The 27,250-nt window shown below is 38.0% G+C and overlaps 1 protein-coding gene across 6 annotated transcripts in view; it reads left to right on the top strand.

Moving 5' to 3' along the window:
• PDGFC (platelet derived growth factor C) overlaps window positions 1-26,033 on the top strand; it is a 230,619-nt gene extending 204,586 nt beyond the window's left edge. For all 6 annotated transcript variants that reach the window (XM_021101285.2, XM_084972122.1, XM_084972121.1 and 3 more), the window contains 3 exons: window positions 10,051-10,258; window positions 14,936-15,153; window positions 23,340-26,033. In XM_021101285.2, the coding sequence (XP_020956944.1) occupies window positions 10,051-10,258; window positions 14,936-15,153; window positions 23,340-23,456 (543 nt within the window). In that variant the 3' untranslated portion in view covers window positions 23,457-26,033. The remainder of the gene's footprint in view (window positions 1-10,050; window positions 10,259-14,935; window positions 15,154-23,339) is intronic.
• The last annotated feature ends 1,217 nt before the right edge of the window (window positions 26,034-27,250 follow it).

Genomic DNA, 27,250 nt, shown 5'->3' with positions numbered 1-27,250 from the left:
AACCATTAGGGATAATAAGATTAGGGGGAAAACTGTGCCATGCTTTGTTGTCAAACACTAGTAGCTGCTATGTGTTGAGTCAGCTTTTGATGGCCTGTCACTTTTTTTTTTTTTTTTTTTTTTTTTTTTTTTTGCTTTTTAAGGCTGCACCTGAGGCATATGGAAGTTCCCAGGCTAGGGGTGGAATCAGAGCTACAACTACCAGCCTACACCAGAGCCACAGCAATGCTTGATCCAAGCCGCATCTGCAACCTACACTGCAGCTCATGGCAACGCAAGATCCTTAACCCAGTGAGGGAGGCCAGGGATCAAATCCATATCCTCATGGACCCTAGTCAGGTTTGTTTCCACTGTGCCACAATGTGAACTCCCTGTCACATTTTTTGATTCAGAGGAATAATCTTTAAAATCTTAGTAGGAAAAAACCCTTAATTTTGGCTCCCCACAGATGCCACCGTGGAAAATGTGTTTGGGACTGTGTTATTTAGTTTCCTCTGGAATCCTGATTTTCAGTCCAGGTTATTATTACTGCTAATCCGCAGTTTCACCTCGGAAGTGGAAAACTGTTCTGATTCACCAGTCTGCAGTCAGCTGCTCTTGGGAGACCTTCCACCCTGAGGGGCTGGCATTAGAATGAAACCCTTTAACTGGGGCAACTCCAGACCATGAACTTTAGGTGAGGAGGAGTTGAGGGTAACGATGTTGTAACTTGTAAGTGGAGTCAGATTGTGGTGGTTCTTGAGTCTCCTGCTGATAGGAACACTGGGCCAATACCAGTTGTTTCATCCACTAATTTAGTAAGAAACTGTGCTTATAACATAAACATTCCTTTTTTTTTAACTTGACAACATTTTCAACAAAGCTAGCCATCTCTTTTTTTCCATATTTGGGCCCAGGCAAGAACACTGCTATTCCTCAGGGTTGGTCTGAAAGTCCTGGCATTGCAAGGTCAGGTTCAGGTTTGAGCCTTGAAGTTACCGCTTTGAAGAGCTGGATGGTAAACACAGTTCTGTTTTCAGGCTGAGCTGTCACTGGAATTGGCTGTAGAGACGGGTCAAGGTTGATCCCATGGCCATGCTTTCTAAGTTAAGAGCCTCTCCGTGTAAAGATTCGATGTGAAGACAATTGCCCCCCCCCCACAGGATTTCTCACTTAAATGGATAATCTGCATCACCCACACCATATTAAAACATCTGTTCTTGAGTAGGAAGGCAGGCATTTGGTTTTCTTTGCTGGCTTAAAAGTAGTTTAAAAACATAGCCCATATAACTTTTTGGATGGATTCAGATAAGGGAGGCGGGGAGGACCAAGAAGCATGTTTAAATGAATTGTTCCAGAGCATTCTTGTGTCTTTACAGCACGTCCCATCAGTCGTTCCTGGCAGGAGTTTTGGTCTGCATGCCCCATCTGCTCCTTGAGCTCTTTAAAAGTCAACCCTATAGTCAATATATCAGCTTGACATTAGGTAACATAAGTTTGGAGACACCCCTTAAAGTGATAAAAGGCCAGGCTGAAATTTTTAAGTCTCTTACCACACCTGGGTGATCATTTTGTTTTTCTTTTGTTTTTAATAACTACAATAAAACCTAATCTGCATAACCAACCTTTCCATTAGGTATGAATGAGGTGAAAGCTTCTTATCAGTGTGAAATGTACTGCATGCCTTTGGCTAAGAAAGCTTTGGTGTAAATCTTTGAAGGTCCTTAGAGTTTTGCAGCAGTTGCTATGCTACTCAAGGTAAACATTTGCATGCGTGTATTTGTCCAGGGAAGGTTCATCGTCAGTGTTGTAGTTTTTAAAGTGTGCTGGCCATAGAAATCCTAATAAAAAGACAAGCTACAGTTTTGTTTTGTTTTTTCCAGATAAGTATTTATTGTGGAATTCTCAGCAGTTCAGATAGTACTATTCCAAGTAGGAAATCAGCTTTTCTTTTTCTAAAAAAGGAGATGACAATTAATGCATAAAACAGCTAGGTTAGCAATAATAAAATACAAAAAGTAGGAGCTCCCGTTGGGGCTGAGCAGGTTAAGAACCTGACATAGTATCCATGAAGATGCAGCTTCAATCCCTGGCCTCACTCAGTGGGTTAAGAATCTACAAGCTGCGGCGAAGGTTGTAGATAGAATTCAGTTCAGCATTGCAGTGGCTGTGATGTAGGTCTACAGCTGTAGCTCTCATTAGACCCCTAGCCCAAGAATTTCCACATGCCACAAGTGCAACATTAAAAAGAAATAAAATGAAATAAAATACAGAAACACTAAGATGTTGTTGTTTGTTTGTTTTTGGCCATGCTTATGGCATACAGATGTTCCCAAGCCAGAGATCAAACCCTCACAACAGCAGCAACACCACCAGGTCCTTAACCCACCGAGCCACCAGGGAACTCCAAGATGTTGCTTTTTTAAAACAACCCCCTGGAGAAGTCAATAGGGGAGCTGCTCTTGAAGCCAGTTTGCTTTTTTGAGCTTATAATACTAATTCACATGGCCATTACTTTGTCCATTCACATGGGCTGTCAGTTGTTTTTCAGTCATGAAAGTTGAAATATGTTTGTTTTTCAGTTATTCTTTCATATTAAGTTCATTTTTTATGGTCCACACTCACCAGAATTTGTTTGATCCTTGTTGAGTTACTTACGTGACCCATAATAGCAAATTCTTAGTTTTGGCTTTGTTTTGGCAAAGGGGAAAATAACTCTCTCCTGTGATACAAAATACTTGGCTTATACAGATTCAGCTTTGCAAGTACAAGAATTTTGGTCTGTTTTACTCACACTGCACACATTATGGGCTTTTTGTTTATTTATTTTTTTCACGCCACACCTGCAGCATATGCAAGTTCCCAGGCTAGGGTTCAAGTCGGAGCTACAGCCACCAGCCTACGCCAGAGCCATAGCAATGCCAGATCTAAGCCGCATCTGCAGCCTACACCACAGCTCGCAGCAATGCCGCCGGATCCTTAACCCACTGAGCAAGGCCAGGGGTTGAAGCCAGATCCTCATGGATACTAGTCAGATTCGTTTGCACTTGGCCACAACAGAAACTCCTGGGCTTTTTTAATAAATGTTTGTTAAATGATTTAGTGGAGGTGGTATAATATTAACCTTTCTTTGCTGCTATAATAGATACTGAGAATTCCATGACAGCATGTTTTAGTTCCATGGGGCCACTGTTTCAAAGTACCATGGAGTGGATGGCCTAAAACAGAAATTTCTTTTCTCACAGTTCTAGAGGCTAGAAGTTGGAGAGCAACCATCAGCAGGGTTAGCTTTTGTCTGAAGCCGTTCTGCTTGGCTTGTAGATGGTTACCTTCTCCCTGTGTTTTCACATGCTCCCTACTCAGTGCGCATCTGTGTCTGCATTTCTTCTCCTTACTAGACTCTTCTTACACATTTCCTCCTTACAACCCCAAAAGTGGTATTGGTAGATCATATGGTAGCTCTGTTTTTCAATTCAGTTTAATTTTTATTTTATATTGTAGTACTCTTGATTTACAATATTGTGTTAGTTTCAGGTGTACAGCTAAGTGATTCAGTTATACATATACCCATATCCATCTTTTTCCAGATTCCTTTCCCATATGGGTTATTATAGACTATTAAGTAGAATTCCCTGGGCTATACAATAGGTCCATGTTGATTACCTATTGTATATAGAGTAGTATTATATGTTTATCTCAAACTCCTAGTTTATCCATAACCCTTTTACTTTCCCCTTTGGGAACCATGTTTGTTTTCTAAGTCTGTGAGTCTCTTTCTGTTTCGGAAATAGGTTTATTTGTATTCTATTTTTCTTTTTTTTTGGCCAAACTTCCATACTGTTTTACCGAGGGGTTAAACAAATTTACATTACCACCAAAGGTTTGTAAGGATTTTTTTTTTTTTTGAAATGACACCAAAAGCATGGCAACAAAAGCAAAAGCAACCAAGTAGCCCTTCCTCAAACTAAAAAGCTTCTGCCCATCAAAAGAAGCACTCAACAAAATGAAAAGGCAACCCGTGGCCTGAGACAGAACATGAGCAAACTAAGTATTGGATAAGGGTTGGTATTCAAAAATGTATAAAGAACTCATACAACTCAGAATTTTTCTGGTGGCTCAGCAGGTTAAGAATCCAGCTTTGTCACTGCTGTGGCTCAGTTTGCTACTGTGGCAGGGGTTCTATCTGTAGCCCAGGAGCTTTTGCATGGAGTGGGAGCGGCCCCCCAAAAAGAACTCATACACTCAATAACCAACAAAACAAAACAAAAATTCAATTATGAAATAGGCAAAGGAACTTAGATATTTTTCCAGTGAAGATGAACAAATAAATGGGCATAAGTACATGAAAAGATGCTCAACATCACTAGTCCTAGTGAAATGCACACCAAACCCACAATGAGATACCACCTCACACCTGTTGGTTGTCAGGAAGACAAGAGTTGGCAGATGTTGGTGAGGATGTGGAGAAAACAGACCTTCTTGTATGAGTTTAGCAGCCATACTTTACAGAGGAGGAAACTGAGGCTCATGTGGGTTATTATTATTTGCTCAAATTCCCTTTCTTGACATAGCAGCTCCAGGAATATAGCCCAGGCTTAGGGACCCCTGATCGGGGCTCAAATTATGATCATATTGCCATTCAGAATGACTCTCACCAAGCAACTGAAAAGATTTCCTCTTGTATAGGATCATTAACACATGGCCCTGGCATTTTAGAAATGCATGGTTTGACAGGACAACTCACTGAATAGAGATTTCAGATTTCTGCTCTTTCACAATCTGTCTTTTCCAAAAGGGTCTAGCCTAGGATTAGGTTACCCACCAGGTTATTGCTACTGCCCTGCAGATATGTAACAGAAAAGCTTTTTTTTTTTTTCCTGGCTCACTGAGATAGGGATATTGATTTAGTTAGTTCTGTATGTGACAGAAACCAAGAAACTGCTTTCCATTACTGACCATTGTCATCCACTGAATAATCTTAGACCAATCCATAGCTTAGTATTAAGTATTTATTTTCATGGCTAATGAAAGAGATAAGTGGAGAATGGGCAAATCCAATTCAATTTGGGGCACTTAGCCCAATTGTAAATATTTTTATATAGCAAAGATATCATTAGAATTTTGTAGACACTAAATATGGGTGGAAAGACTATGAGCTTGTACTAGAAAGGCGTTTGGGGTGAGGGGAGAAATTAAAGTTTAGAAAAACTACATGGTATTTTCTCTTACTACTTCTTTTTTTCCAGTACTCCTCCTTTTCTCTGAAAAACCCTTCAGACAATTTAGAAAAGCAGAACTTTAAAAGTGAACAACTTGATTGTTCCCTAAACCAGTTGGGTGGGGTGACAGTCATGAGAAAGCCCTTAAAAGTTCTGCTTTCTCTATTCTGTCCAGGGATTGAATCTTTGAATCCCAGGCAAGTGAGTTAATTCTTGCCTCCTGGGTTTATTGGGTGTTTTGCTTGTTTGTTTGTTTGTTTGTTTGGGGGGATGGGGGTAGGAACTGTTCTGTGTGTGTGTGTGATAAGTTTTTACATTTTATCTTATTTTAATTTAGGCATTTGAAAGCAGGGAGGCTTATACCATCAAGCAATATATGCATGCAGTAACATTTGCCAAGTAGTTTTTTTCGCAGCCTTTGTCATTGAAGGGAATTGTTATTCTAATACTTCATTGAACCCAAGATGTGCATAATCCGTTTGCCTAACATTCCAGACTTATTCTGTTTTCCTTTCTTTTTTTTTTTTTTTTTTTTTTTTGCATAACTACTTTAAACTTTATCTCCATGGTAGTGGTTTCAGTTGGAACTTTTCATTGCTTCTGAAGGAATGCTCTACACAAATGCAACAACATAGAAGCAAAATAAGTCAGATCCATAGCTTAAATAAGAATTTTATGTCATGCCTAAAATATACATCTGCACTCTGACACTTTAGTGAATAAGACGTACTTTTTTCCTATTGGCTTTCTGTGCTCTCTCGGGGCAGATTGATACATTTGATTTGCTTTGTATCATCATTGTCATGAGTCATAACTCAATTATCCTTTGAGTTTACTGACCTTTAGTTTTCACTTTACATAAACATATACATCTTGGTTTATAGTTTAAAAAGTTTTCAAAAATATGCATCAATGTAATCAATATTAACCAAGTTGATTATATTAATAATAAACACTTTTATTAGCTAATTGTCTATTTATATCCATCCTATAGTTATCCATCATAATAGTTCTTTCTCTCAAAGCGATTTTGCATTTCTTGGACAACTTTTTAAAAATTCTGGGAGTAAAGAGGAATATATTAAATTTGTTTCTACTCTTAGAAGTTGAACAGGCTAATTGAAAATATCTTAGTGCTCATATTTTAGACACAACCTTGACATTGTTGAAGTTAGATCTTTAAAAATAAGAATGAAGTTATGTTTACCCAAAGCTGCCACATTCATTTCTGCTGATTATGCTCTATAAAAATGCTGTGCCCACCCCCATGGACAAGAGAAGTTCTGGGCCTATAAAGCTATGATCCCAGCAGGGACTGAGTCTGCCCCAGAGAACTGATGACCTCTTTTCTGATTTACAGAGCAGGTTTTGCTTTTTAAGCCATATGTCCACAGGACAGCCTGGGGAGGAGTCTTTTTTTTTTTTTTTTAGATTTTTATTTTTTTGTCCTATAGTTTTACAGGGTTCTGTCAATTTCTGCTATACAGCAAAATGACCCAGTCATATATATATATATATATATATATATATATATATATATATATATATATACACACATGATTTTTCTCACATTATCCTCCATCATGTTCCATCACAAATGACTAGAGATAGTTCCCTGTGCTGTACAGCAAGCTCTCATTGCCAGTTGACACAATTGATATACATGGGAGAGCAAATGGTCCTGTTACTGGGAAAGTTTTCATGGATGAATTGGGTTTCAAGAAGGGCTGTTATAAATGATCAGGATTTATTATGTAGATCACAAGAGGGAGAGTTTTGCCCGTAGGAGCAGGGGAACAGCATTAGCATGGGGAGAGGTACAAGGTCAAGGCCAGAGATGAATATGACGTGTGCAGCAATTAGTAAAGAGACTAGCTTGATTGGGACAAAATGTCGTTGTCTTTGATGAGCAGAGGATTAGATGGGAAAGGTGAGCAAAGGGCAGATGGTGAGGGTCCTGAGTGCAGGGTGAGGAATTTGGATTTTATCCTCCAGATGAGAAATCACTCTAGGCATTTGTCCAGATTCATCCCGTGATCAGTGATAACTTATTTTAGGTAGATTAACCCAGGGTTATGCAACATAGAATAAAAGGAATAAGGAAAGCTTGATGGCAAGGAGACAAAGTCAGAGGCTGCTGTCAATAGCCCGTCGTTTTCAGTCTCTACCCACGATCTGAGAAATGAGGAGGAAAAGGAACAGCTGATATGATGGTATGTTTTATTATACAAAATGTTATCATTTCTACATGGTCCCCAAGAAAAGAATCCTCATTTATCATAGAAAATGCTGAAATTATGGATAGGTATAATAAAGAAAATGAAAACCACACATTCTCATTAAAACCGTAGATGAACACACTTGAAATTTTAGGCACTTTTAATTTTTTGTTTTGTTTTGTTTCAGCATATGTGTGTTGAAATCGTGGTGTATTTCTGGTTTATGTAGCTTGGATTTCTTGACATTTACTACCTATTAGGCATTTCTTTTTTTTAATAAAAAAAAATCCTAGAGGACCTCTTTTTTTAATTGCAGTAATGTTGTGTTAGTTTCAGGTGTACAGTTAAATGATTCAGCTATACATACATATGTGTATGTTCTTTTTCATATTCTTTTCCATTATCGTTTATTATAGGATATTGAACATAGTCCCCTGTGCTATACAGTAGGACCTTGTCGGTTATCTGTTTTACATATAGTAGTATGTATCTGTTAATCCAAAACTCCTAATTTGTCCCTCCTTTCCCCTTTGCTAACAATAAGTTTGTTTTCTATGAGTCTATTTCTGCTTTGTAAATAAGTTCATTTGTACCATTTTTTCAGTTCCACATATAAGTGACATCATTTGATGTTTTTCTTTCTCTGCATGACTCACTTAACTTACTAGGAGAGTCTCTAGGTCCAGCCATGTTGCTGTAAATGGCATTATTTCATTCTTTTTATGGCCAAGTAATATTCCACTGTGTTATATACTGTAGCTTCTTTTCTTTCTTTTTTTTTTTTTTTTTATTTTCCCACTGTACAGCAAGGGGGTCAGGTTATCCTTACATGTATACATTACAATTACATTTTTCCCCCACCCTTTGTTCTGTTGCTTCTTTATCCATTTCTTTGTCCACAGACATTTAGGTTGCTTCCATGTCTTGCTCTATACCTCATTTTTAATGTTTGTATATCGTTGTAGTTTATGAGTGCAGTGTCATTAACTATTCCACTATTGTAGATTTAAACTGTTACCAACTTTTTATTAGTATAATACTACTATAATAAACATCAATCAACATAAATGTTTTATGTCATACTATCCCTTTTCTTTCCTCTGAAAATTAATTAATTAATTAACTTTAAACATTAAGTAGACTGTTTGCTCCTCCATGTATTTTGCCTATTTTGTCTTTTCTTTGGCGGGTGGGAGCACACCCACGACAGGCATATGGAGGTTACCAGGCTAGGGGTCGAATTGGAGTTGTAGTCGCTGGCCTGTGCCACAGTAACGTCAGATCCGCGAGCTGACTTAACACCACAGCTCACGTCAATGCTGGATCCTTAACCCACTGATCAAGGCTAGGGAATCAAACCTGCATCCTGATGGATACTGTCAGATTAGTTTCCGCTGAGCCACATGGGAACTCCTATTTTGCCTATTTTGATTTCAGTTCTGATCTACTGTTCTCCACTCTTAGTCCACTTTAAAAATTGGCAGGAGGGAGGGTTTCTTACTGAACTTTTCCTGAAATTATTGCCTTCTCCTGGTGCTTGCCATTTAAAATGGGGTATTTTAATTCGTTGCTCCATACGTGGACATTCTGTTTGTTTTCAGTTTTTCCTCCCTGTCATCATGGCAGTGAATTAATATCCCTGTGCATATATTTCCACATGCACAAATAAAAGGGAAAAAACTTCCAAAGTGAATTAGAAGGACGTGGGGACTGTGCATCTTCAACTCTAGCATCCTTGGAAATCAGTCACATCCACTAAAGTGATACCAATTAATAGTCATTTCTTCAGGCAGAGCAGAGAAATTTCAATTTAACCACATCTTTGGCAGCCTTTTCTTTTAAATGTCAGTCTCATATAAGTGAAATAGTGTCTCCATTTTTGTATCTGTAATATCTCACTTTGTTATCTCTGGTAACTAATGAATTTTAGTGTTTTTATGTATGGTGGCCATTCAAGCTTCTTGTCTGAAATTTGCCCATTTTCTATTGACTTTGTCTTTTTTTTTTTTTTTTTTGTACACTCCACCCTGTGACAGTTGCATGGCTTTCCAAGATGTCATCCCAGTATCCCTATTTTAACTGCTTATTTTAAAAAAATTAAGTAGCTTTATCAAAGTTCTCTTTTGTGGTTTGGGTGTTTTCTATCTTGATTAACAAGTTCTCCAGTATCAAAGGATTTTACACTTAACATTTTCTTCTAATTCTTTATGGGCTAATTACTTTATATTAAATTTCAATTCCTCTGACACCCATTTTTATAACTACGGTGTACTCTTCCAGAATGAGGAGAATGAAAAGTGGAAAACAAAAGTTGGTAAACTCTGTTATGGCTCCCGTTGTAAGTCCGTAACCAAACCATGGTCTTTTTTGTCAAGCCACAGATACCCACATCCACCATGGTTTGTGGTAATGAAAAGGAATGTCTTTCCCATTGAATATCTTTTCCTACAGAAATTCCATCCAAGTTCATCTACAGGAAGTCTTTGCAAAGTCATTACTGTGAACCGGGGTTGAATACGATTTCACTTCCCCGTGTTTTCAGCCTTTGTCTACCTACCTAACTTCACGGGTGAGTCCAGAGGGATCCATTGTCATTTTTAAAACAGTTGATACCAGATTCATGTTACTTTCAGCAATTCACAGAAACTGTGAGTCCCTCACTGCTACCCGCTGCAGCTCTGCCCCTGGACCTGCTTAACAATGCTGTCACTGCCTTTAGTACCTTGGAAGATCTGATTCGGTACCTTGAACCAGACAGATGGCAGCTGGACTTAGAAGATCTATACAGGCCAACTTGGCAACTGCTCGGCAAGGCTTTTGTTTTCGGAAGAAAATCCAGAGGTAAGCTCTCTCTTCAGATTAGAGCCTCATTTAATTTTCTCAGCAGCTGATGTTTCAGGTTCTTCTGCTAGACCTTCTAATGAGAAGAGTATGAAATTCTTCCCTCATAAACTGAAATCATCTCTTTACATAATATTTGCGCATATGTACAGCAAGAAAACATAAAAGAAGGCACTTATAACAGCGAGTTTCAAAGATTAAAAGATCCTTTTCCTGAAAAATTCCTATTATTCCTTGAATTCAAAAATATCATTTTGATGAAGTCCTCTGTTACATTTTGCAGGAGTCATTGCTTATTCAAACTTAATTTGGGGGGTATATTGATTTAGAGATTCGAGATAGATTATTGTAGCTACTGAACTTGAAAAGGGGAAAGCGCTATTAAAACCTATGTCCACCATGACCCCAATGAGTCAGGATTATATCAGTATCCATTTCCTAAGCCTAGAAGCTTTTCTAAATAATATGCAAAATAACAGTAGCTCACCAGAAAAGGGAACTAGTAGTTTACATGGCAAGATTCATTATAAGAAAACAGTAGCCAAAAGATACTCATAGTGATTTTTTTTTCCACATAAAAATATGATGCTTCTGAAATGATCATTTTTGACCATATGAGTATATGAGCGAAAAGTGTTGATAATTAAACTTAATTCCATGTGGTCAAGACATTGGAATCAATGTTAACTGCATTGGCTCTAAGATTAGCAATAATAATAATAATATTATTAGATTTTCCTAATAATACTAAACTTGGAAAGCATCACCATCAGACACAGGTGAAAGTGTAACTGGGTGATTATAGTGTGCTCCCAAAATCTGTTCTAGTCTGTCACAAACATGGACATCTACCCAGGGTCCCTTTGAAAAAACAGTCTGAGGAATGTCTGTGGAAAGAACAATGTTTAGTTAATTTGAGCGACTCCTGGGGGACAGATTGCATCAGACCTGTTCTTCCAAATCTTGTCAGGAAGAAACCCGATTCCTGCCCTTTCCTGCATCCGGAGCTTTTCATCTCAGCAGGTCTTGTTCAGACTTGCCCAACCAGAGTATTGTGCTGTGCCAACAGCCCTGGTTTCCTCTCAGCGATATTTGCAATCACTGTTCAAGCCCAGAGGCGGCCGAATCTTGTCCAGATGCTGAAACCTGTTACATATTTATAAGATTTGATCTTGATGAATAACTTACCAACAACACTTCCCTTCCCTCCCAGTTAGGAACAGGAAAATGTGAGGCTAGCTGAAATGCCAGTGAATAGAGCCTTTGTTAGCAAGTTTGAGGTGGATTATCATGGGGATCTGTAAGAAGCAGAGGGCGTCAACCTGGATTCTAAACTCAGATCTAGTTTTCTGACAGCTGATCTCTGGATTCAAGCCTGAAAATCTCCCCTCTAGCCCTGTCTTTGTGCCTGTACATCTCCACGTGGTTGCTCAGTGAAGATCTGGCCAGCGGCTAACGTGTATTTAAAAGATCCAGCACCGCACCAGATCTTTCAAATATTCATTTAACACTTTCCAAGTTGAAGCCCTTTGTGGTTTGCCAAAACTATTAACTTTTTAAGCATACAGTAAGTGTGAGGAAAGCAGTGTATATTTTTGGAACTTTACATAAACTGAAATGCAGGTGTGGGATAACATCTGTATAGACAAAACCATCTCCCCTCCCAAGAGTCTTTGTACAAAGAAGGAGGAGAGAAACGCTTAAAAGCTTCTAATTAGACATCGAAATAGATTTTCCAGAGAATAAACATATCGCAGAGTTACCACATTCATCTTAGAAAGACCACCCTCAGATTGCATTGCAGTAATAAAATACCCTTGGGCTGAATATCTTAAAAGAATGAATACTGGCCAAATAAAATGTGATCATAATTTTTTTCAATCAGTATTATCCTTCTTAGTAAAACTTGCCTTATTTATGAATCTGAACAAGAAACTGTGCATTAGAAATAGCAGTGCTCACTGATGACAGGCTCCAAATATTCATTCTTTAGAAAGACATACTGAACCATATATTATTATCTTAGGAAGTAGTTATGAAAAGGAAATAAAGCATCTGAAGGCTAAGTTTTACTTTACAAATATTTTGCTGAAGGAAACTTACATATTATAGTTAAGTTATAAAAAAGTGTGTTAGTACATGACCTTTCACCCCCCCTTAACCTAGATGTTCTTACAAATATTTGAAAATTTTTTGACATCAATTGTAGTCTCCTGACTTATTTTAATGAAGCTTAGATGAGTTTGAAACCCTGGATGTAGGAAGCATGAATTCCAAATAAGATATGCTAAATTGGTTTATTTGTATTTTTAGGCCAGAGTGGACTGAATTCATGACTTTCTGTTTCTTTCTTTTCCTTTTATTCCCTTGGTTCAGGGGTTTCATTCATACCTTACTACTACAGGGGAAAAAAAAAAAAAAAGGAATACCACATTTCCTAAGTCAGGCTTAACTAGTACTTAAAAAGGGCTTTTGACTTTTGTGTCAGAGGTGATAGATGAGTGGAAGCTAAGTTGAAAGTTTGTTTAAATTTTCACATTGTAGCAGGTACCCTAACTTGCTCCACTTGGGAAATCCATCTAACCTTTTATTGTGGTTAAGTAAACATTTTAAAGCGAACATGCACAGTCTCATTTTCTAGTTGCATGAAATAGTATGTTGAAACCCTTTGAGGCCGAGGAATATCCTTTGAAAGCAAAGAGCTTCATTCACATTCTAAAGAAGTATAAATCTTAAATAAGCATTAAAAATTTTGGCCACTGGCTTGTGTGTGTGTGTGTGTGTGTGCGCGTTGTGCGTGCGCGCGCCTGTTTGAGGTTTTCTCTCCCCTTGCTTATTAGATATTAACTTGCAGAGAAAAGATTCAAATGAGCCCATATGTAGCTTTGACAAATGAAAGAGCAGTATGGACATAGATTTTTAGTTTAGCAAAGTGAAATCAGGTAAAATTCATGACATCATTAAACCTAATTATCTCATTAATTTTGTTAGAGATAAAATGGTCTTTAATGGCACTTGAAAGAATGAATTCACTTCCTCTTAAATATTTAAAAGCTTTACTTTCACAAGATCATTTTTCAGATGAAAAGGAAATCATTAGATACTCAAATGATGAAACAGTGATTTTCTGCCGAGTAGAAAAAATAACTTTTAGCTTAATAAGATGTTGAAATGAACGTACTGGGTTAGCATTTTCTTGGTGTTTCCCTATACTTGAGCTAGGTTTTGTCAACCATATATTTTACATGTGCTTACAATTTACAGTTGCATATGCATAATCTATAATATATTTCTTGAAATTACTTACATTGGTTTCTTTTGACACTTTAGAAACAAACTTGATTACATGTACAGGTTAAAAACATAGCTAAAAAAACAGACACTTGATTTTTAATTATCTTGTCATTTTAAAAGTATTAAAAAAAAGATTAACTCTTAGTTTTAAAAACTGGTTTACATAGTGATTTTTATTACCTGAAGCAATCTTTAGCCAGAAAATAGTACTTATAATGTTGGTAATATTAGTGAAAATGTATTTAACCAGATTAGATTAAGTATATTTTAGATAATGTTGCTAAATTTTAGTAAAGCTTTATTTTTGAAGGAAAAAACTCCAATGAATTATATATTACTCCAAGCTTCAATTTTATTGCAATTGCTTTTATTTGAATATTTCTAGGGTAAAAAATAAAGCTACAAGGCAGAAATTAAAATTACATTAGAGATGCTTATCCTAATTATTATCAGCTACTTTATATGTTATATATAAGTTTATCATAAACATGACATGTAATTTTGATAGAATTTAACTGAGGCAGTGATGTTTTGTAGCTAAAAACAATGGTTCTTTGAGAATTTACTGCAACAATCTGCTGAAAGGATATTTTGTTTGGTCTTCACAAGTAGGTATTCTTTTAAAGAATAAAGCACAATATAGCTAACCAACTTGCTCAAAGAATAGAGGCAGTGGTTATAAATTAGACATTTCTTCCATTCTTTAGAAGGAGACGAGCTCTGAAGGAGTCTAGTTAAACAATTTCAAAGTCCATAAATTACTCAGTTTACCAGAAGCAGTGCTTTCCAGCAACTTCTGCTCCTTTAAAAGTATCATTTTTTTCACTCCTGCTCCATTCAGCTGTCTTCAAAATTTAATTTTTTTTCATTTCCTGTTCACATTCTATGATTCTTATTGCCAGAAAGATCATAGAAAGTTCTGTTTACAAGTTTCTGTAAGTTGTTCTTCATTAATCGCATGAGATTGTAATTCTTACAAAAATTGCATTTGTTTTTTCATCAAAGCATTCATTTTATTTTCTGTTCTTCCCTCCAGTGCTCCCCTTGTTTACTTTTATTCAAAGGTTAAAACGTGTAGCCCCCCTTATGCTCTATTAAAGTTTCCTATTTATAGCTCTCAACTATTTTGTCAGCTCTATTCTTAACCCTGCATGATGCCATCACTTCATTGGTCGCTAAGTTACAAGGAAGCTCTGTGTACTGTAACACAGAAAGTCCAACTTGCAAGCTGCATCACCCTAAAGCTGCATTAAAATAGTAGAGAATGTTGTTGGGTGATAGTTCTTGAAATAGCTAGACTTCTTTATGAAAAAAAATGTAATGAAATACACAGGCTAAGAGCATGAACACCTCTCTTTCTCTGCTTCCTTGGGTTCCACACAGTGGTGGATCTGAACCTTCTCAAAGAAGAAGTGAGGCTATACAGCTGCACCCCTAGGAACTTTTCAGTGTCTATCAGGGAAGAGCTGAAGAGAACAGACACCATCTTCTGGCCAGGCTGCCTCCTCGTCAAGCGTTGTGGCGGGAACTGTGCCTGCTGCATGCACACCTGCAATGAGTGTCAGTGTGTCCCCAGCAAAGTCACCAAGAAATATCACGAGGTATGTATGTCCTTTCCTGGTTCTTTTGGTGGTATTGTGCCTAAAAAAAAAAAAAAATGTGAAACACTGTACCAGAAATAGATTTTTGTTTGGAAAGGAAATGTAGTCTTTGTGAAAACAAAACAAAATCAAGGTTTACATCATAGTTCATGTTTTTATTTATTTTTTTATTAGGACTTTGAACTCAGAAACCCAGACATCAGGGATTTAGAAAGCTTGTTTTCTGATAGCACATCATGGGTGCTTAGGGGAGTTTTTCTCTCTTGTACAAAAAAGAAACATGATCTTCCATGGGGGCATAAAATGGGTTAAGTGTTTCACTTTTTCAGAATATGAACAGAAAATATTTTAAGGACAAACTTGGAGGTAAATAATGGTCTATTTTGGAGAAAAGAGGTCTTTTTTCCATTTGGGGCAGTACAGGCACACAAATCCCAAGAGACGTATTCGTAATTACACTTCCTGTTATTCTTTATTTATATCTTCCTTTTATTCATGCTGTCCCCAGTAGCATGTTAAACCTTTTATGGATTCTTTACCCTTCTACCTCTAGTTTATGGAATTAAGGAAAATATAATAATAAATGTTAGCAATTACCATTTTTTTTAAGGCCTGGGAACCTTAGAATGTACACATTTTGGTATTGTTTTTGGTTTTGATTTTTATGTATTTATTTTTTTTTTATTTTTTGTCTTTCTGCCTTTTCTAGGGCCGCACCTGAGGCATACGGACGTTCCCAGGCTAGGGGTCTAATCGGAGCTGTAGCCACCAGCCTACACCACAGCCACAGCAATGCGGGATCCGAGCAGCGTCTGCAACCTACACCACAGCTCATGGCAACACTGGATCCTTAACCCACTGAGCAAGGCCAGGGATCGAACCTGCAACCTCATGGTTCCTAGTCAGATTCATGAGCCATGACGGGAACTCGTAAATTTTTTATTATAGTTGATTTACAGTGTTCTATCAATTCAGGTTTTCATTATCCCCAGTGATATCCTCTCTCCAGCAGCAGCATGGCATGCAGCTTTCATACCTCAGGAAGCAATCCCTTCTTAAGGAGTCAACTTCAATTTTTACAAAACATTTTTTTAAAAACTTTAGTTTTTCCAAAACTGAGCCAAAATCTGCCTTCTGACTTCATTTCAATATGGCTTTCTTAGTTTTTTTTTTTCTACCAAATAAAAGAATAACACAAAATAAATTTCTACATAATAAATAAAATGATTTTTCCTGTACATGAAGATATCATTGAGGCCTCATCTGTTGGGTTGTGTCATCTGAACATGCAGTGTCATAAACCACCCTCATGTCATGTGGTTGCCTGGACTTTAACCAACATTGTGTCGGCAGTTGATTAAGTGGAAAAAAGGCACTGGATTCCAGAACAGATGCTCCTGTTCCCATTCTAGATCCACCATTAACTTGTCGTAACCATCCACAAGACATTCAACCTTCATAAAATAAGTGTCAACTGTGATCATCTCTCAGATCTCTCATAGGGTGTTATTCTGTGACAGCCATTAGATGACAGTTTTTAGTAGATAACATCCCAAACTGTCAGTGTGTGATTAAAAATAGGACTATTTACTGCCATCACTCCAGTTCTCCTTTCATTGCTACAGCACATGCTTCTAAAGATCCTTGTCCTGGGAACACCCTGCACTCCTATTTCAGGAAGTAGGTAGTCACAAGCTTGCTGGAGCTCCAGCCCAGCTCTGCCCTGAGGCCAGGCTCTGCCCAGAAGATGGCTTTATTGCTACTCCATGAACTGGGAGTCTAGTCAAGAATATAGCCTTAATATGGTAGTTTTAAAACACAGTAAAATTGAAATTCCTTAAAGGGTAGGTACATATTAAGAGTTGATTGGCATAATATAAAAGGATATGATGAGAGTAGAATGAAACTGGAGTGATCTTTTTCCACCTAAAGTCATTCAATTTTGAACTTTCTATAGCAGGTACTCACTAAGCAAAATGTATTTGGGGACCTGATTTAGCTAAAAAGTCTTGGGTTTATGACCCAACTTGCTAAGAACTGTAAACCCAGAGTGTTTCAGCCCTAGTAGCTTTTCTAAATAAGCTTATCAGATGCTCGGTCCATATCATACTTTTAGTCACCTGAATTGGTCCTCAAATCAAACATATCTTCCTTCCTCCTGTACTTGTAAATTTCTTTTCAAGTAACATCAGTTTTTAGGGTTATCCAGAAAGTAGCCACAGAGCATGCAGCATCTGTTTTAAAGGCTCAGATAAAAGTCTTATGCAGGGAAAGGCCATGGTCAGTGCTTGTACCACTCACTGGCCTTCTTCCAGACAGACATTAATTCATCATCCCCAGCCTTTGGGTGGGATTGATCATCTATGTATACACTGACAACTATGGATATTTAAATGTATGACTATGTAGTGCAAGTTTCCGCAAATATCTCTGATGTGTGTGTGCAGATATATAATTACATAGTTACCTACCCCACGTTTCTTACAGATATCTCCAGCAGCAATCATGTCTTAATTTTTAATGTTTTGTGAGAATTATAAATTTTTCTGATACTTTCCATGAATTATCAAATTACCCTATGAAAAAGGATTATTTGTTTGGTGTAATTCATGATTTCTGAGGCTTAAATTTTTCTCAGTCTTATATTTTGGAAGTAAATTCTGAGTCTAGTGCTACTCCTATCTAAATCAATGAAAAACAGTGGTAAATGTTTTAAATTCATTTAAAACATTACTTAAAATAGTTCTAAAACCATAGTCAGGTGTTCCTGTTGTGGTGCAGTGGAAATGAATCCCATTAGCATCCATGAGAATGCAGGTTTGATCCCTGACCTCACTCTGTGGGTTGGGGATTTGGTGTTGCAGTGAGCTGTGGTGCAGGTCCCAGACACGGCTCGGATCCTGTGTTGCTGTGGTTGTAGCATAGGCTGGCACCTTCCATATGCTGCTGGTGCAGCCCTAAGATAGCATAAATAAATAAATAAATAAATAATAAAGTCATTGTCATTGAATACCCTTAATAGGGATCTAGGGAATTAATTCACTTAAAGTGAGGCCCATCTTGGGCTTCAATTCATTCTGAGGTTGGTTGTTGCAGTTTTCAGTTTAAAGATTATTCCAACTTCATGGAGAAAGCAGAAGCAGAGACAGAACTCAGATGTTTTTATTTTGTCCCTTTCATTTACCACTGTTATACCAACTTTCCTACATACAAAATGCCGGAGCTTGGAATAGAGAAAGGTTTATTGCAGGGCCATACAAGGAGACTGGTGTTCGTGCCCGGAAAACCTGGAACTCCTCAAAGGGTTTCAACTAAGCATTTTTAAAGGCAAGGTGAAGGAGGGGTGAGGTTGGTTGGTGCAGACTTCTTGGTGTAGGAATCCTTTGTTCTTGCAGCTGTCCAGGTAGGTCAGGTCATGATGTTCCCATAAACCTCCAATAAGACAAATGTTATTCTCTGTTCTTCAACTTTTTGTATCTATATGAATGGAAAGGTGTTAGACTCTTAAAGGGCAGAGCCTAGAGAATGTGAAATCCTGTATATTTCAGACTATAGGCAACATTCTTATGTCCATAGCAACAGAATACAAAGGTTAAACTAAAAGAAATAGATCCAATATGGAGTCAAATTTGTTCTTTCCTATTACATATTCATTGTGTCACTACAAATATAACTGTATTGTTCCCTCTTTTTGATTCCCTTAGCATTTTCATTGGGTTTTGTCCAACTATTGTAGCATCAAAAATAAGTTTAAAAACTTGCAAGTCTCATAAAATATAACAGGATATTACTGTTATAATGTTCTGATATAATACAGCATAATGATATATTGATTATTACAAATTTTATATCAATCATTAGATACTCTTTATTAGAAGCTGTTGTAACCAAGAGAAAAAATCCCTTTATTTCCCTTTCTCCCAAATAGGAGCTTTCAGAAAAGAAAAATAGGAGCTTTCCATGTGTATAAATTTAGATATTACCTCTTCCTGGAGATGCTTTTTAGTTTCCTGCCAATCTCAGTTTAACCAGTTCTCCTCTCTGCATGTGTAGGGTTTTAAAGATATCACTAATAGAGAACTTTTATGATTTCATAATCATCATTTTTTTATATTTGTTTCTTCCAAATTGAGAACCAAGAATAAAGATCCCATTAATGTGGAATCTCCAAGGCCAGGCATCCAGGATTTGAATCTTACATTTGTCAGCTTGTGACTTGGAGCAAATTACTCAATCCCCTGTGCCTCAGTTTCTTCATCTGTAAAGTGAGCTTTCCACCCTCAAGGATTCCAGGAGCTGATGCTTACAAAAACACTTAAGACAAAATGGGACACATTTCAAGCCCTCAGTATATTCTAGCTTTTGGCTCACCTCAGCTTTATTTCCACTCCTTCCTAAGTTCATTCTTTGATTATGGTAATTGGTCAATAAAGATTTAATGAATTTTGCCCAAAGGTCATAAAGAGGTATTTGCTTTATGGCAAAAAGATCTGTAGGAGGCTCTGACAAAAGAAACATATTTGGAGATTTGCCTTGTGGCTCAGCAAGTTAAGGATCCAGCTTTGTCACTGCTACATGTTGGGTCTCTGCTGTGGCATGGGTTCAGTCCCTGAGTCAGGAACTTCTGCATGCCTTGAGGTGTGGCAAAAAAAGAAGAAGAAACATATTTACTCCTTTTTTTTTCCCACTTGTAATCAGCCCAGTGAGTTTCACCTTTTTTATATCCTCATGCATTAAACTTCAATTTTCCAAATCATGTAGTCTTTTCTTGTATAGATCTGTTTCTTTGGGAGAAATAAGTATACTATTCAGTTGCCTTATTTTAGCAATGAGTCCTATCTCCCCTAATTCTGAACCCCCTGGAATCTTAAGGACACATTGTTGACACTTGGGGCAACATACACATTCATCTCTCTGTTCCTTGATGGGTCTTTCTGTGCCTGATCTGGTCTCTTCCACACAGTGTCTGATTTTAGCTTTTCTCTGGATTATTTTTTCATGGACTCCTAATTTTCCTTTTTTTTTTTAATTGATTTTTTTTTTTTTTTTTTGCTTTTTAGGGCCACACTCACAGTATATGGAAGTTCCCAGGTTAGGGGTCAAATCAAAGCTACAGCCGCCAGCCACAGCCACAGCCACGGCCACAGCAATGTGGGGTCCGAGCCGTATCTATCACCTACACCACAGCTTGTGGCAACACCAGATCCTTAACCCACTGAGCAAGGCCAGAGATCGAACCCACATCCTCATAGATACTAGTCAGGTTCTTAACCCACAGAGCCACAATGGGAAATCCCACGACTCCTAATTTTAGTTTGAACCTCTTCTTTAACATTTTTCTGAGATGTTCTTCTACTTTGTTTCTTGTCTGTATCATAAACTACGTTGTAAAAACTAAATTATCTTCTCTAACATTATCTGGGACCTTATAGTCATTTTCCAAGTCTATCTTTGTCTTCCAAAGTCCACACTTTCAAAGGAAATTGGGAAAGAAAACACTAATCATGACCCCCCACCACCACCATGTAGTAGACCTTAACATCACTGGAACATTGTGAGATTCTTCTGCTCTTTGTAAATATCCATAGGCAACAGTCAATGAAGACTAAGCAGGAGAGAGGGCAACTTTATTTGGTGGATGCATCTTGCATAAGCACTTTGAGAGGAAGAAAGGATTGTAGGGTTGTAGGCAGGCGTAACAAACTGTCAGGACTGTATACGGTGGCCTCTTTAACCCTTAGCTACCATAGTCATTTTTTCCCCCTACCAACTGGGAAAATGTATATAGAAGTGGACACAGAAACTAAAGACATTGTCAGTGCCAATATTACAATGTATCTATCCACCCAATCTCCTTCCAGAAGCCATTTATAACAAGAGTATGATAATAAGGTATGGTGCCAGTATCTTAATAGTAGTTTGTTCTGATGCCACTTCATGTTGGACAAAAACAGTAAATCAGTACAGACATATAAACTATATTCAATATTCATTCAGTTAAGTTTCACACTGAAATAATAGTCCCAGTAATTTTTATTCTAGAATTTTGAAATGTATTTGATAAACAGTCTTATTTATTTACTTATTTATTTATTTTTATCTTTTTAGGGCTGCACCTACAGGATATGGAGTTCCCAGGCTAGGGGTCGAATTGCAGTTGCAGCTGCTGACCTACACCACAGCCACACAATACCAGGTCTGAACCACATCTGTGACCTACACTGCAGCTCATGGCAATGCCAGGTCTTTTAACCCGATGAGCAAGACCAAGGATCAGATTGCATCCTCATGGAGACTAGTTGTGTTCTTAACCCACTGAGCTACAATGGGATCTCCAAATGATCTATTTTAAACATTTACTATCTCTCATAATTCTAACAAGATTTTGTAGTTTATCTCCTTAGGAAGAAAATTACTCAATAGAGTATAGGACTAGAAATATTCTGAGTCTCTATGAAATTAGCATATATCACTCTGACTTTAATCATTCTTCTTTGGCAGAAGTACAGATACTGGCTCTGTCACTCACTCTCGCTAAGCTTCTGTTCAGTCATGTGTAAAACAAGGGTAATCACTGTAAACTACTTCATAGAATTCTTGTGAGTTAAAGTATGTAAAAACATTAGTATAGTGCCTGGCACCCAGTAAGCATTCAAAAAATGTTAGCTAATTAACCTTTGATATGACCACATACACCAAAAGAGGGACCCCTTCTCTGTTTTTCTTTTTTTAGTCTTCAAGTAGAACAGTAATAAAACCTGACTTAATGCCTTTTTGGATTAATGAGTATTTCAAGGGATGGTATCTTTTAGAAGTTGCTCTATGAAGTCATCCGTGTCAGACCCAGAGAGCAGAGAAACTAGACAATTTCACATTATTCTGGGCTCTGTTCATAATGCAAACACACATGATTTCTAAAGTTTTATCATTTCTGTTAACAAAACCAAAAACATAATACACATTGAATAGGTAGCCCTTATCGAATGTTATAAGGTAATCTCTCACAGAATACATAGCTATGTCTCTTTGTCACTGTGTTAAAAGGGTATATTTAGTATCTGTCTCTATTTTCCTGTTTTGGTGAAAAATCTCACCATCCAAACTGCAAATAACTTCATTTAACGGAGGCATTCTTGCCAAACTGTATATGGCACAGTAGGATACAGCTGCAGAAAGTTAGCTGTGACGGGGGCTGATGTCTATGAAGTACATCTAATCCATCTCATCAAGTTTATAGAGGACTTGAAGTGTAGCCAAGCAAATTAATGAGTGGCGTAATTGAGCAGACTCAGCTGCAGAGGAATCCTGTTTCTTTTCACAGCCTCATAGTACTTGCATGCTTTGCTTCAAGGATAAACATTTGTTAGATGTGTGAATAAATGAGTGAGTGAAAGAAACCAACACAGAGAAAAACAAATTGTGCAGCAGTGGTTCCAAAACACCAAAGCCAGGTGAAATTATCTCTAAGATGGTTGGATGCATCAAGAGGGCATTGTGGGTCTTTCAGTTTAAGGACTGTCCTTGATACTGAGCCCCCTCCTTCTAAATTATAGGTATTAAAAAGCCCTTCCTTTCATGAAATGATGAGCATTTGTGATTTCTTGGAGGGGTGGGGAAATAAGTTTATAATGCCTTCACTAGGAAAAAAATTTAAATGTGTAAGTCACTACTGGGCCCGAGATTTGTTCTGAAATGATCCTTGTCCAAGAAATCAGATGTTATAGGCACGGCTTGATTTTTTTTTTTTAAGTTTTTAATTGAAGTATAGTCAATTTGCAATGCTGTGTTAATTTCTACTATAGAGCAAAGTGATTCAGTTATGCATATATATTCTTTTTCATATTTTCCTTTTTAAATTAGAGTTGATTTACAATGTTGTATTAATTTCTGCCCTACAGCCAAATGATTCAGTTATACATATAGACATTCTTTTTCATATTCTTTTCCATTATGATTCATCACAGGATACTTTACAGTAGGTCCTTATTGTTTATCCATCCTCCGTGTAACAGTTTGCAGTGCTAATCCCAAACTCTCAGTCCATCCTTCCCCGCCTCCCCTCCCCTCCCCTCTCCTCTCCTCTGGCAATCAGGAGACCCTTCTCTACGCCTGTGAGTCTTTCCTAGAGAGGTTCATTTGTCAAACGTGGGTTGATTTTAAAGTCGTTTTACACTGTTCCCTTTCAGGTCCTTCAGTTGAGACCCAAGACAGGTGTCCGGGGGCTGCACAAGTCCCTCACCGACGTGGCCCTGGAGCACCACGAGGAGTGTGACTGCGTGTGCAGAGGCAACCCGGGAGGATAACGTCTCGCGCAGCCCCCTACCTGGCGCGGCGGGCTCAGGGCTGACTCTGCCGCCCAGCTCCCGCCTTATCTCCATCCTCCATCTCGGCTGTTTGCTCCAGGGCCCTTTCATCTTCAGGATTTACAGCGTGTTCTGAAAGAGGAGACACCACGCAGAAGAATTAGGGGTTTGGCAACAGCTCTTTGGAGAGGAAGCCCACATGACAGGAGAAGAGGCCTTCCGCTGAGGAAAGGAATGAACCTGGTAGATATACTAGCTAGTTACAGAGTCCCCACGTGCTCACTGGGCTTTGTTTGTGTCTCAGTTGTCTGGAGGTGGCCTAGGTTCATGTCAGCACAGGAAACACTGCCCGTGAGTGCCTGGTTCTGTTGCCTTGCTTAACTCTAAAGCTCTGTGCTCTGGGCTAAAAAATCACAGAAATCTTGGATTTTTCTTCTATTTGCATATATAAGCCAGAGTGTTCTGTATTCTACCAACATGGGTTTTAAAAAGGAACTATGTTGTCATAAATTAAACTTGGGTCAGGCTGATAGGAAAGACTGGATTTTCCGTATTTCTTATTCAAATGGCTACCATTTAGGAGAAGAAAACTACATTCGTGGTTTGGAAGAGACACACCTGAGAAGAGTGGCCTTATCTTCACTTAATCTATAAGTTGGTTTATTTGTTTAATGTGTACATTTTTATATTCTCCTTTTGACATTATAACTGCTTTTCTAATCTTGTTAAATATATCTATTTTTACCAAAGGTATTTAATATTCTTTTTTTATGACAGCCTAGATCAACTATTTTTAGCTTGGTAAATTTTTCTAAACAGAATTGTTATAGCCAGAGGAACAAAGATGATATAAAATATTGTTGCTCTGACAAAAATACATGTATTTCATTCTTGTATGGTGCTAGAGCTTAGATTAATCTGCTTTTGAAAATATTGCAGTGGGAAATGGATAGAATTTGGTGAGTTGCAAAGACTCTTTGAAAATAAATTATGTTTTCCACTCCTACTATTGGAGACACCAGTAGGAAGCAGCATATAGGATTAGGCATCCAGATCCAGGCATTACTAACCCCTAACCCTATCTTGGGAAATGTGAGCCTAGCTCAGAAGAACATAAAGCACCTTGAAAAAAAAGAGACTTGACAGCTTCCTGACAAAGGGTGCTTTTCCATCCTGTAGGAACACATCCTATTTATTGTGATGTTCTGGTTAGATTATCTTTAGACTCTGTTCCATACACTTGTATAAATACATGGATATTTTTATGTACAGAAGTATATCCTTTAACCAATTCACTTATTGTACTCTTTGGCAATGGTAAGGAAAACCAGTCAAATACTTTGCTTGTAAAATGCTTAATATCGTGCCTAGGTTATGTGGTGACTATTTGAATTAAAATGTATTGAATCACCAAATAAAAGAATGCAGCTATTTCGGGGAGAAACTAAGTGTGTGTGTCCAAGATTTGTCTCAAACTACAAGAAAATAAAAGTGACTATGTTTTGTGTTACCGTGATTTTTATTATGGAAAGCTGATATTAATGCAAAAGACCAGCAGAAAAGAGCATTTCCATTGAGGCTTTCCAGCCTCTGGACTCCAGTGCTTTTGAGCAGGAGTTTTCCTTTTCTCAGGCATCTTGATACTGATTGCAGGTAAATTAAATTGCAAATGACATGAAGTTGTGTGTAATTAATGAAATGCTTGCTTATAGCCTGTATGGTAGTATGAAACTCGGCGCGGGTGGGATGGGCCTGTAAATTTCCCATCATGTATTCATTTCCAGTGCCTGATACTAGAGGGGTGAGTGCAGATCCATCTGGCATGTGGATCCACATATTTTACACAGCACACTCCAGGCATGGTCCTCAGGTTCAGATGTAGATCTCTCTGCAGGCTGATGTCGTCAGTATCTGATCTTTGCCTTTGAACTTGCCTAGGAGTCATCTAGGTCCAAGACTTATCTAGGCAAGAAGCACTTTTGCACCTGGCAGTCCTACTCTGCAGCCAATCACATGAAAGACAAAGTGAAAATATGTGCTCTATCTTACTGACTTATTTCCATAGTTTTGACCCATCCCTGTGGGGGCAGCCTAGATACAGCCCAACTGCTCCCCTGGAAAACTATGCAACATCACCCTCTGGGCAATTGACAATTCTCATTACTATAGTCAAAATGCTGTGAAATCTAATGTCAATGACCTGTTCAGCATTTCTAACCATTGAATAGAGCACCTTCTTTTCCTTTTATTTTTTTAAATATTTATGTTTTGTTTCCTTATAAAATGTTGAAAGCCAAAAGAAATGGGTTCTATAAAGGTAGCCTCATGCACAAGTACCTGCCAGTGCTTGGGAGGGGTGTGAGGCCCAGCTTCGTTGTACTTTCCCAATCATAGATCCAACTTGCATTTTACCAAAAAAATAAATGGCTAATAAGACCATAATGTCTCAGAATTCCAGAAGTTGTGACTGTATTGACCACAAACTCTGTGATATCTGTGATGTGTGCCTTTGTCCCTGAGATGGACTCTTCTGCCTTGTGATTTACATTAAAATAAAGGAGCAAGATTTTATCGGCACAAGGCAGTCTTTCATGTCCGAATTTTTTTCTTTCTACATCTCATTTCAGTCCTCTTCCTCATCTCCTATTCCTTATATGCACTTTGATGGGGTGCAAATGACAGAATAATAGGAATCTGCACTGGGGGAGAGCAGTGGCCCTCAGCCATTCCCGGTGTTATGGAACACAAGTTCATGTTCCTGATGGACAGTGAAGCCAAACAAACCACAACTTCAAGGTTTGGAGCAGAGAAAGGGTCCATGCAAGAAAACAGTGGCTGGTGAAAAGAAACAACTAAACTCCTGGAAGACTTTTCAGCAAAGCGGTTTTTTTTTGTTGTTGTTTTGTTTTTTGTTTTTTGTGGGGTTTTTTTTTTGTCTTTTTAGGACCACATGTGTGGCACATGGAAGTTCCCAGGCTGAGGGTCAAGTCAGAGCTGCAGCTACTGGCCTACACCACAGCCACAGCAACCCTAGATCTGAGCCTCTTCTGCACCTACACCATGGCTTATGGCAACGCCGGGTCCTTAATGCACTGAGTGAGGCCACAGGTTGAACCTGGGTCTTCCTGCATACTAGTCACACTCCTTACTGCTGAGCCAGGATGGGAACTACCTCAGCAAATCTTTTTTAAATTCAAGGTGAGGGAGGGGCATGGTTGGTTTTTGCAAACTTCTTGGTTTTAGACTCCTTTGTTCTTGCACCTGTCTACATATGTCAGGTTACAATGTTCCTGTAATTCTACAGAAAGACAAATGTTCTTATTCTGTTCTGAAATTTTTTTCTCTCTAAATTGGAAAAGTGTTATACCCTTGAAGAGTTATAAGCCTTGAGAATGACAGTCTTGTGTATTTCAGGCTATGGGCAACAACATTAACTTGTAGCAATAGAGTACAAAGGATAAAGTAAAAAAAGATCCACTATGGAGTCAGATTTGTTCTGTCTTATTGCAGAGGCATGTTTCCTGTGGGTGTGATTGGGTTTGAGGAAAAGCAGAAAATAAACATTTTCTATAATAATCCTTATCTCCAAAAAGATTTTGATATTTTGATTATGTATTATAATTGGATTTAAAATCATAAATGTCACTGTTCTTTACATTCGTAGGAAATGTTACCCAGTCCAAGCTCATTCTGCTCACCACACAACAGGCCAACAAAGCAGGGGATAAACTGTTGGAGCAAGGAACAACTTTATTTGGAAAGCCAGCAACCCAAAAAGAGAGCAGACTAGTGTC

The sequence above is a fragment of the Sus scrofa genome, chromosome 8, assembly GCF_054392235.1.
Source record: "Sus scrofa isolate SSC_HxYL_T2T_F1_AM1 chromosome 8, Sscrofa_HxYL_maternal_Yorkshire_Landrace_v2.0, whole genome shotgun sequence".
Lineage (NCBI taxonomy): Eukaryota > Metazoa > Chordata > Mammalia > Artiodactyla > Suidae > Sus > Sus scrofa.
This window is presented reverse-complemented; position numbering and strand designations above follow the sequence as displayed.